At 40.3% G+C, this 12,160-nt stretch overlaps 1 protein-coding gene across 12 annotated transcripts in view; it reads right to left on the bottom strand.

The window, feature by feature from the left end:
* Window positions 1-12,160, bottom strand: part of NPAS2 (neuronal PAS domain protein 2) — a 151,522-nt gene that overhangs the window by 88,190 nt on the left and 51,172 nt on the right. For 9 of the 12 annotated variants that reach the window (XM_044284852.1, XM_044284850.1, XM_044284851.1 and 6 more), the window contains exons 4-5: window positions 9,088-9,129; window positions 3,046-3,137 (exon numbers count right to left, since the gene is read on the bottom strand). In XM_044284852.1, the coding sequence (XP_044140787.1) occupies window positions 3,046-3,137; window positions 9,088-9,129 (134 nt within the window). The remainder of the gene's footprint in view (window positions 1-3,045; window positions 3,138-9,087; window positions 9,130-12,160) is intronic. The other 3 variants (XM_044284856.1, XM_044284863.1, XM_044284861.1) reach the window with 1 other exon arrangement.

The following is a 12,160-nucleotide window of genomic DNA, read 5'->3' as shown; positions in this document are numbered from 1 at the left end:
AAAGGAAAAGGTAGATGACATTTAAGAATTTCACTTTTTTGGCAGATTTTCCATTTTAATCCATTTTTTATCAATATTGAACTGAGTGTGTAGTTATTTAAAACATAACTTTTATTTCATCTAATTTTTAGAATATTGTGACACTATATTAAAACAATGCTGTTGATACACTGCTTTATTGGAGGGGTGTCAGGTGTATCTAGCAGCCCTAGTCTCATTGGTCATGCGGCAGTTTGTCAGAGGGGTCACTTTAGACAATTTGTTTCTGCGGATTGCTCGGCCTAGGTTATTTCCCTAAATAAGCTAGTCAGAGAGCTGGGAGAACCCTAACAGGCTGTATTCCGGGCACCCGCCCTTAGAAGGGCGACCCACAGCCGCTGGAACCTCGGATCTATAGCTGTTAAGCCCTGACAACTAGTCCTTCATCAAAGTTGTCCGACGCGTTTCACCACAAAGAGTAGTGGCCACTGCCTTAAATATTCGTGCGGGAGCGCTGCCACTGCACCAGACACCCCGGCGATACATTCTGTGTCCCTGAAGAACCACTACTCTTTGTGGTGAAACGTGTCGGAAAACTTTGAGGAAGGACTAGTTGTCAGGGCTTAACAGCTATAGATCCGAGGTTCCAGCGGCTGTGGGTCGCCCTTCTAAGGGCGGGTGCCCGGAATACAGCCTGTTAGGGTTCTCCCAGCTCTCTGACTAGCTTATTTAGGGAAAGAACCTAGGCCGAGCAATCCGCAGAAACAAAGTGTCTAAAGTGACCCCTCTGACAAACTGCCGCTTGACCAATGGGACTAGGGCTGCTAGATACACCTGACACCCCTCCAATAAAGCAGTGCATCAACAGCATTGTTTTAATATAGTATCACAATATTCAAAAAATTTGATGAAATAAAAGTTATGTTTTAAATAACTACAATAAGGCACACTCAGTTCAATATTGATAATTAAGGACACCTCTGAGTAATTATACACTGGGCCACGACTACTGAATCCCTGACCCTGAGTATATATCTACTATTAATCCATTTTTTCCAGTAACAAAGCAAGGGATACAGTCAAACAAAACTCAATATTTATTGCCCTAATTCAGTAGTTTACAGAAAAACCCCATATGTGGTCATAAACTGATGTACGGGCACACGGCAGGGCGCAGAAGGAAAGGAACGACATATGTCGTCATATCATGTTATAGTGTTTCCATATTCTGAGAGCCATAGTTTTTTTATATTTTGGGCGATTGTCCTAGGTAGGGTCTCACTTTTTTCGGTAAGAGATGATGGTTTGATTGGTATGATTTTGGGGTGCGTATGACTTTTTGATCACTTGGTATTACACTTTTTGTGATGTAAGTTGACAAAAAATGGCTTTTTTGACACCGTTTTTATTTGATCTGTTTTACGATGTTCACCTGAGGGGTTAGGTCTTGTCGTATTTTTATAGAGCAGGTTGTTATGGACACGGCAATACCTAATATGTCTACTTTAAAAAAAATATATTACATTTAACACAATAAAAGCATTTTTGAAACAAAAAAAACATATTTTGGTGTTTCCATAGTCTGAGAGCCATAGTTTATTTTTTGGGCAATTGTTTTAGGTAGGGGCTCATTTTTTGCGGGATGAGGTGACAGTTAGATTGGTACTATTTTGGGGGGCATATGCCTTTTTGCACTTTTAGTGATACAATGTGACCCAAAAATGTTTATTTTAGCACATTTATTATTTTTTTTTTTATGGTGTTCATCTTAGGGGTTAGGTGATGTGATATTTTCATAGAACCGGTTGGTACGGACGTGGCAATACCTAATACCGTATGTCTACTTTTCTGTTTTTGCCTATTTTTTTCAATTTTTTTTTTGCTTTATTTTGGAAAAGGATGCTTTTTTTTTTTACTTGAAACGTACTTTTTTTTTTAACTTTTTTTTTGTCCCACTCTTGGACTTCAACCTTTGGGGGTCTGATCCCCTTTACAATTCATCACAATACTTCTGTATTGTGGTGTATTGGCTGTAAGTGTATTACACACTGTAATACACTTCAGCCAGCTTTCCTATGAGATCCAGTGGGCTGGATCTCACAGGTTGTCATGGATTGCAGCCACAATGCCTTCCCTGACATCCGCTCCCGGTCACAGCAGCACGGGGACCCGATGGCCACCCTGCACCGCCACAATCACACCGCGGCAGTGCGAGGGTTAATGCGCCGACATAGGTGTTTTCACTGATGCTGGCGCATACAGCAGGGGTCCATTTATCAGTGACTGCTGGACCCCTGCGGCTGATCGGGCCCTGCGGCTGATCGGGTGTGCGCAGCTCCTGCACCCGCCTGATCACCATGAAGTACATGTACTTCACTGGTCTTTCAGTCCTGGCCAGATATGACGTACATGTTTAGGGTTTGAGTGCCGGCGCGTCACTTCCTGGGCTTTATGGGTTGGGTCATGTGACCTCGCTGACCTATCCTAGCCCTCCTGCGCATATATAAGGGGCTCAGCCCCCTTCCCAGATGCCTCAGTGTCAAGGCCCTTGCGTCCTGCTAAGGTTCCTGGTTTCTGCTAGTGTTCCTGACTCATATCTGTATTCCTGGACTCTGCTACCTGTTAGATCCCTATCTGCTTGCCTTGACTCTCCTGTTGCCGAACCGGATTGCCTGACCTGTACCTGTGCCGCCTGCCCTGACCTATTGCCTGTCTGACTATGCTTCTGCCTCATCCTTTGGTCCTGCATCTCTGGTACCTTTCTCAGGTACCTCCTGGTCCGCCTGGACCAGCTGCCTTGTGTGCCTATCCTCTTCAAGAGGTAGCCTCGGGAAAGTCTATCCCCACCATCAGGAGTACTGTGAAGATACAGGGGTTCACTTAGACAACACCCTTAGAGGAGGTAGGACACGTGACACAGTGGGTTCACACCCGCTGGTTCGTGACAAACACACATATTAAAGTGAATGGGGACGTGTGCTGTTTGTGGAGAACACGTACAGCACATGTCCGTGAAACACTGATGCATAAATGAGGCTTAAAACTGTGAAAATTCAGGCTTCTTACCTCCAGCATCAACTGGGTAAATTCTTCATTAGTAAGAAATGATGGCTTCCAGTCTGGATGAATATCACTGCCCTCTGTCTCAGCTGTAAATTCTGCAACAAAAAAAATGTCAAAAGTTGCTAGACTATGCACTTACATAAAAATACAGTAAATATACGGATGTAGCAGGGTTAACACACATGCTTTATGAGACATATTATCTAAACTAAATGCAACTAAATGTGTTAAGCAATTGCTTTTCAATGGCTTTTGTTTCTATGCACTACACTACTCCGAGAATATGGCAACACTGTGGCTGTGGCATAACTGAGACGCAGCTCCAGTGCAACTGAAGCATTGGTGTTCTGTTAACTCAATAGAACCCAATTGTTTATTCACTGTTCACTGCTCCATGTAGTCATTAAAGGGTTGTGTCACTTCAGCAAATGGCACTTATCATCTAGACAAAGCTAATACAAGGCATTTAATAATGTGATGGTCCCTCAAGTTACAATATTAAGTGGTTATGTGACGACCATTCTATGTTGAAACCATTGTAACTTGAGTCCATGACATTTAGAAAACTAGCAATTGGTTGCAAATTCCCAAAATTTCACCCTAAGAAAAAAGAAAATGGGGGTTATACCATGATTCATGTAAAAAAATAAAAATAAATCAGACGTTATATAGTACATGACAATCTCTTTCTAACAAAGCTAGAACCAGCCCTGTACCTCACATGGATTTACAGATCTCTCCATCCATTGCTAGATTTATATAATGCTGGCAGCTCAAGGGAAGTGTCCTTTCTGCTGCAACCAAGGGGGTGCGTCCATTCTGCTGCAGTCCTCTGTCTATCACAGCTCAGAAGGCAGTTGAAGGATAAAACTGAGCATGTGTGGCCATCTCAGTGAGCCGGACAAAGGAAAAAAAACTGCAGGTGGCACTATACAGATACATTTTATTGAACAAAGCCTCATTCACACGTCAGTGTTTGGTCAGTGATTTTCATCAGTGATTGTGAGCCAAAACCAGGAGTGTAGGCTCCACAGACATAAGGCATAAGGGAAAGATCTGCACCTATTCTGTGTTTATAGCCACACCTGGTTTTGGCTCAAAAGCACTGATGGAAATTACTGACCGAACACTGATGTGGGAATGAAGCATAACTCTGTGATTATGTTTTTTAATTACATGCAATTACAAAAATATTCAGATAAAGGTGCTGTTTGAAAACTGCTAATATTTTTCGTGGGACATTCTCTTTGAGAAAAATAAGCAGATACGCCAGGCACATAAAGCAAGTCCTTACATATAACAGTCAAAGAGATGGAGGTGTATATTACTCGCTATGATGAGGACAGGAGCTTCCTCAGAATCCTGTATAGTACACAATCCACCAGAAAAATTAAATGAAGCAATCATCATTTGATGTCTAAAGCAGCTCAAGCCGGCCCAGACAGAGAGCAGTACCAGACAAGTAATATTCCAGAGGTGGTACTAGACAGCCAATACAGTCATGTTTATTGGATAGGTGTGAGTCTGACGCATTGTATGTTGAGTCTAGGTTCAACATACGATAACCCAGAAAAGAACATTTTATTTTGAAAATATTGTATCCTGAGGCCATTTTATCTTGAGGGATCACTGTATTGTAATTGTCGATATTGCCTCCTATACTGGCAGATACAAAAGGCTTTTTTCTATAGTGTGCAAGCACAGCCACTACTGCTGGATTGCAGGGTAGTCCTAAAAAAATGTTTTTCAGAGTTTCAATGCATTTTTACAATATTTAGACATAAAAAAATTATAGATATGTGGTATTGTTGCAATCGTACTGACCCAGAAACTTAAGGGCACAGGTCAGTTTTGCCACAAAGGGAACGCCGTGGGAACAAAACCCGTAAAACGGTGAAGGAATTGACTTTTTTTCCAATTCCACCTCATTTGGAATTTTTTCCCACTCCCCACCACATTGTGTGACATATTAAATGGTGGCATTAGAAAGTACAACTTGTCCCACAAAAAGTAAGCCCTCATACAGCTATGTGAACGAAGAAAAAAAAAAAAAAGTTATGGCTCCAGGAAGATAGGTAAGAAAAATGAAAACACAAAAACAAAAACAAAAATTCAGTATCCTAAGAGTTAATTAGGCTGAACAACCCCTAACAAACACTAACATTATGCAGATTTTCTCAAAATGAATTGGTGTTTTTTGTGATGTACCATATGATTTACAGTTTGAGTAATTTTTGTTTAACACCTGTCAATGGCTCACATTCATTCATGTTTTTGCGCCTTTTTTAGGTGCCATTTAAGCCATGCATGCTGACATGCAGTTTGGGAAAGTGGAAGTCAAAATTAAAGTGACATGGCCAGGATTTAAACAGAAAGTAAAAAAAAACTAGTCCCCAAAGACACTGGCCTAAAGCCAAAACATTTTTACTTTTCTGTCGACATAGCTGTATGGGACCTTGTTTTTTGGTTGCAGTACACCTACATCCAGCACAATTTAGCAATCCCACCTATCCAAGAGTGCCTTCTGAAACACCTGTCCTCCAGAAACATGCAAAAGCAGAAATGGGTATCCTGAATAAGCAACTCTCTTTAGTGACAGAAACTATATTTGATGTATTATGCTCTGTTAAGGATCAATACCACAAATTCAGAATTGAATGGAAAGTTCTGTTTGAACTTGAGCAGGATCAATTTATAATAATAAAGCTATCTGAGAAGGGTGGGAACATTGAGGTAATGGGCATGGAAGACTATAAAGAAAAGTGCCTAAGTGCATAAGTATTTTATCACATTACAAAAAAATTGGATACAGATTTAACAGTCCAATATAGAGCAAAAAAATATTGGAGGAAGTGTAAGAAAGAGTCTATTGGATAAGAGAGAAAACATTTTTTTGCTAAGTAAGAAAATACCAACTTTCTATAGCCTTCCAAAAATAAATGAAAATATCAATCCAGTATAGATGGGCTAACCCAAAACAACAGCACATATCTGGAGACAGATAATACATTGTCATTAAACCATCTGACCAGGGTGGCAATTTAGTCATACTTGATCATTTCAACTATCAGAAAATTTGTTTTGACCTACTTAGGGACTCGAAGAGCTACAGAGTTTTATCGTGTGATCCTACTTCTGTCTTTCAATCGCAACTCAAGGCGATTCTTCAGCAAGGTCTTGAGCAGGGAGTTTTTAGTAAATCTGAGTATACATTTATACTTCCCAAAAATCAGCAATTGGCAACTTTCTACAGATTCCCTAAAATACATAAGGGGGTTAATCCCCTAAAAGGGCACCCAATTGTATCGGGAGTAGACTCCCTCACCCACCACTGTGGAGTCTACCTTGATAAAGTTCTTAGAGAGCTTGTGTCTTGTTTACCATCCTTTACAAGAGACACAATGGATTTTTTAAGTAAAATCGAAACCATCTCAATAGATTCCCATTGCTATCTCGCAAGCATAGATGTCGAATCTCTGTATACATCAATACCACATGAAAAAGGATTGGCAGCAACAGCCCATTTTCTGAGATCTAGAGGTACTCAATTTCAGAATCATAATAACTTTATTATGTGTCTTTAGGGATACAATCTTACGCATAATTTTTTCTTGTATAGCGGGTCCTTCTACCACCAGCTCAGGGGGACAGCAATGGGTAGTCCCTGTGCCCCTACCTATGCCAATCTCCTTCTGGGCTGGTGGGAAGACAAATTTGTGTTCCCTGACCACACTATGTGGTGGAACAGTAAGATCGTTTTTTGGACCCGCTATATTGACGATATTTTCTTGATTTGGAGTGACAGCAAGGAAAAGTTTGGTGAATTTGTCTCTGCTCTCAATGACAACGATGTGGGGTTAAGGTTCACGAGTGAGATACAGTCCAAAAGCATCACCTTCTTTCATGTTAAGGTAACATCAACAGCTGGTAATCTCACGACGAATGTTTTTCGAAAACAAACTGCCACAAATACTATCTTGCATTGGAGCAGTTACCATCCCCTTGCTGTTAAAAGAGGTATTCCAAGAGGACAATACCTGCGCATGCACCAGAATTGTTCTAACAAGGAGAACTTCTATAATGAATCTAGAAAGCTGCAAAATAGGTTACTTCAGAGAGGCTATCCCAGGTCTATTTTACGGGAAGCGCTCCAGACAGCAGAGAATAGCAATAGGGGTGATTTATTGGTACCCAGAGCAAGGGATAAAAAGGACGCAAACCTGATTCGCCTAGTTTCAACCTATGATGTAGCCAATAGGGAGATTACTGCCATTTTGAGAACCCACTGGCCTATCCTAACTATGGACAATGATCTGTCTAAAGACATCTTCCCCTTTCCACAAATAACGTACCGTAAAGTTAGGAGCCTAAAAGACAGACTCGTACACAGTCATTATACTGGTGTGAAGAACACATGGCTTGACAGAAAACCAAAAGGGATGTTCAGATGTGGGGCCTGTAAGGCCTGTAGATATATATGTACTACAAAAACAATAACCTGCTCTATGACCAACTATATCCATACTATGGGTGACTTTGCAAATTGTAAAACGAGGGGAGTTGTGTACATTTGTCAATGTACCTGCCCCAAGAATTACATTAGCAAGACTTATAGGGAGCTGAGACGGAGAGTGTGCGAACACGTTAACGATATAGTTAAAAAGAAAGACACCTCTGTGGCTAATCATGTGAATGATCAACACAAAGGGGATCTCAGCTCTATAAGGTTTTCTGTACTGGAGGTCGTTCCTACTCCCCTGAGGGGGGGCGACTGGGACCGGAGGATACTCCAAAAGGAATCTGAATGGATTTATCGCTTTCAGTCTCAGTCGCCTGGTGGTCTCAATGAACGACTCACTTATACATGTTTTATTTGACTTGGCCCTTCTTTTTTCATTTTTTGACCATGCGGGTACGAGAAGTGCCATATTTTTAGAAGCGACATATACATTTTTGTCGCTTTATCCTTTTGTTACATACATAGGGCCCCCTCCATTTTCTCAGTGAGGCAAATGGCAAATGTATGATGTGTGCAATATGTCATCATTATTGGCACATGACTAAATTTACTCCCCTTGTTTTAATTCTGTAGAGCTGGTGAACTACCCGTGGAAAATGTTGATCATTCGATATATAGGGGCTATGGCTCCATGTTATCTTTAGACACTAACCATGCATCTATAGACAGTGTCTGTTACTCTCGATATTCCCTAGTGCTTCCGGGTGCGCTTCTTTGAATATGCATTCCAATGTTGTGGTTCATAGACCGGAAGTGACGTATCGCGTCATCGCGATGCGTTCCACTTACCGGAAGTATGCATACTTTGGCGTCCGGAAGCTTCAGACCTCACCGGTGCTCAAATACAGGGCACTGGCATACTTACACTAGCCCTACTAGCTTCCCAGATGCCTGCTCTAGCTGCCTAAAGGGCCCCTCTGAGCGGTAAGTGCCATGTACATTATCAGACATCTTTTGGACTTAATCATCTAAAAACAGAGTGTTTTCTCTCATCATCAGTACATCAAACAGGCTATCTATGGGAGCTAAGTACTATCTCTATATTTCTCTCTTTATTAATTTTTTTGTTATTCCCTACGATTATTTACTTTATATCACCCCCCCGATGAGCTGCCGTGTGCAGGTGAAACGCGTTGGGGTTTCCGTTAATACATATAGACATCTTTATGTTTTTTGGATTTATATTCTATCCAATTGTGTGAGTAGGGCTTTATTAGGGCAATAGATAGACCTAGGTACGGGGGCAGGGTACCTCCACCATCAGGGGGTATCCCTGTGCACAGGTTATTAGACCTATAGGGTTATCCAGGGAAAGATATTTATTTTCTATATAGTAACCTAACTACCCCCTGCTTTCGGTAACATTGGTTCTATCTGTCCTATTTAACGACTATCCCATTTATAGTAGGAGTATTTTTTAGAGTATCCATCTCTTCTATATAAGATATCACTTGAACAAATTTTTGCTCCATAACCCAGTTAATAATAAAGGTATTGTTTTAATAAGCACGTTAGATTCTACTTACTTCTATGTGGATAGTTTGCTGAGAAGAACTTGTCACTCTTATCTATGGGACAAAATGGACATCCTCAATAAACTGGAGAATCGAGGTACAGAAGATGATACAAATCGAACAAGATGTCTAGGTGATCTAAAACTCATGCCCCGTGATAAGGTGTTGGGAAACTGTGAAGTATTTCCTCAACACTAGGGGAACACAATACTATCCATGTACTGGCTTCTCACTCCCCGTTTCAGCTATATTCACTGGTCTCTACCTATATCGAAATAAGCAGAGATGGGAACAGCTGCCAAAATGGCTAGTCTGCCTGTTCCAGACTTGTTTTTAAATGAGCTTGAAGCTTCTGACAGACTTACCTTAAATGGGAGGCATGTAAAGCATGTGCTTTCATCAAACAATTTCTAAAAGCACAAGCACAAAAGGATCAATTCTCTACGAGGTAATTTATCAGTTGCCATAAAAAACAGTGGTATACCTAGCAACTTGCGGTTGCCCACACAATTATGTGCCTAAAACAAAGCATAAATTGAGACAGAGGATTTTAGACCATCAAGACAACATAAATAAATAAAGGAGATGACACACCCTTTGTGTGATACATGCTCACCTGTCCTACAGAAGATACAACAAAGCTAAAATTCATGGGCATTGAGCATGTAAGGCCAAATATGTAGAAGGAGGCATAAGACAAGAGGCTAATTCAGAAGGCATCAGGACAAAAATCCCTTAAAGGGGTTGTGCCACGAAAAATATTCTAAATTTTTCAGATCAGCACATGGATCTGAATACTTTTTAAATTACATGTAATTAAAATTTCTGTATAACCACTGAGCTATTCAATAAAATGTATCTGTATAGTGCCACCTGCTGTTTGTTCTTTTCCTTCTTTTTCCATCCACCTCATTGAGGTGGTCGCACACGTTCAGTTTAAATCTTCAATTGCCACCATCCATATCTTCTGTGAGAAGCTGTGGCAGTTACAGGGAAAGAGCTACAGCAGAAAGGAACATTCTGAGCTGCCAGCCTGAAATAAATCTAGCAGACCAATTGGAGCAGTGAATGGGGAGATCTCTGGATCGATGTGAGGACTGGTTCTAGCTTTGTTAGAAAGAAAGGAATTGCCATGTACTATAAGATGTCTGATTTCCATTTTTTTTTACATCAATTATGGCACTCTGTTACTAGTTTTCTGCTGCCCTCACTTTTAAATCCTAACAGCTTCAGCGCATGCCGATGAGTCCCCATATTCATGAGCTCACGGCTCTCCTTGCCCACCTGCATCTGATTGACAGTTTTTTTTCGATATAAATCAACAGCAGATGGGTGGATAAATCCCACAGCTCATGAATATGGGGACTCATTAGAAGGGGCTGGAGCTGTTCCATACCAGATAAAGAAAGTGACCCATCTTGCTAATGAGAACTGTCCCTGGTTTATGTTGGCCTTAGTTAGGACACCATAAAACTGGCGACCGATCCCCTTTAAAACCTTGGCAAATACCTTAGATTTACCTGTTCATTATAAAAACAGCTAGAGCCCCCATTTTGGGATTGTTACCTTCTCCTAAGGCACCTGTATGCAGGTGAGATCAATGTTAGTTCGCCTTCCTTCATGCTACCCCATCTAGTACAATAATCAATAATAGTAGTCTACTTATTTAAGCCCAGTCTATACGTTTTTGTTGATGACATAGATTACATCATTTTAGTCCTTGCAATCAGAAGCCACTCAAAAAACCTCTGCCTATATAAAACTTAACTTTTAATGTAAAGAAAAATAAGAAATTCCCAAAAAAGAATAAAATGAAAACCTGACAAAGTATAGCAATAAGATATATAAATATATACCGTAGATTGTTACTCAGGTAACATCAGTACCAAATAATACAAGAGTATTTGGCTATAATGACCAATAAATGCGAAAATTAGGCTTAGACAACTGTACAATACCATATAATATAAAGAGGTACAAGGTACCACTCACTATTAGTGGAGATCTGAGTGGTAAATCAGGTTAAGGAGCCACAGGCCAGTATCATGTGTCGGATAAACAGACTGACAACAATGGATTCAGTGATGAGTGGTAATGTATTCATGTCTTGGTTATATGGAGTAAGGCTAATCAATTCAGCACCGATTCCACAAAATTATGTTAATATAGTTCAAGTGAAAATAATAATCAAGTGAAATCCAACAGGCGACCCTACTTATTGGTTGATTTCCATGATATGTGGGTTCGCCGTTCATTATAAGCTTAGCTTGGGGTTCCTAAACCAGTTTATTTTATATGGTATACAGTTTACTAAGGTACATTTCTATATTTATTGGAAATAAATGACCAGATATAAGACACTTTATGACCAGATATAAGACACTTTTGTGGCCTTTATCTGTCACAGATTCTAGGAAGCTGTCTTACATTTATGGTCCTCTAACATGTAAGATCTGTTTCTAGGGTATTTTAACATGTAAGCATAACAACAGGCATATTCAACTGGCCTCTAATGTATAGTTATAAACTGGTGGGGTACCCTGTCAGCTTTTGTCACCCTATGACTCTATCCATGTCACTTTTTAATGCATTATAAGCCTCTCTGCATTTTCCATATTACTCACATCATTTTTGTAATGCTACTCTACAATTTTCTTCTTCTTGAGATGCTTCTCATACCAACATTTTGGATAATTTCTAAAGTGATTGAATAGAATGAAGGAATATATTCCCTGATAATGTTTTCAAAAAAGTCCCACAAGACATTGCCAGCCAGCAGAAGAAGCAGAAATTCAGAGGAGAGAAAGCTGGATGATTTAGACCAAGATAGTGTGACCCGGAGAAGACATCTATTGGTGCATTTGCATGAGATTTCTTTATTGAGATACTAAAACTTCAGTTAGACTTCGTGTTTCGGAGATCTAGGGCTCCTTTCTCAAGTCTGATTGGGATAAGGTAGCAGCACAGTTGTAGCCACAGTCCCCAATCAGACTTGAGAAAGCAGCACTAGAGCTCCAAAACACTTTGGCTAACTGATGTTTTAGTATTTCAATAAATAAATCTCTTTGTCTAGCCAATGGCTGTG

Source organism: Bufo gargarizans, chromosome 3 (genome assembly GCF_014858855.1).
Source record: "Bufo gargarizans isolate SCDJY-AF-19 chromosome 3, ASM1485885v1, whole genome shotgun sequence".
In the NCBI taxonomy this organism is placed as follows: Eukaryota; Metazoa; Chordata; class Amphibia; order Anura; family Bufonidae; genus Bufo; species Bufo gargarizans.
The sequence above is the reverse complement of the archived record's forward strand: the minus strand, read 5'-3'. Positions and strand labels throughout refer to the sequence as shown.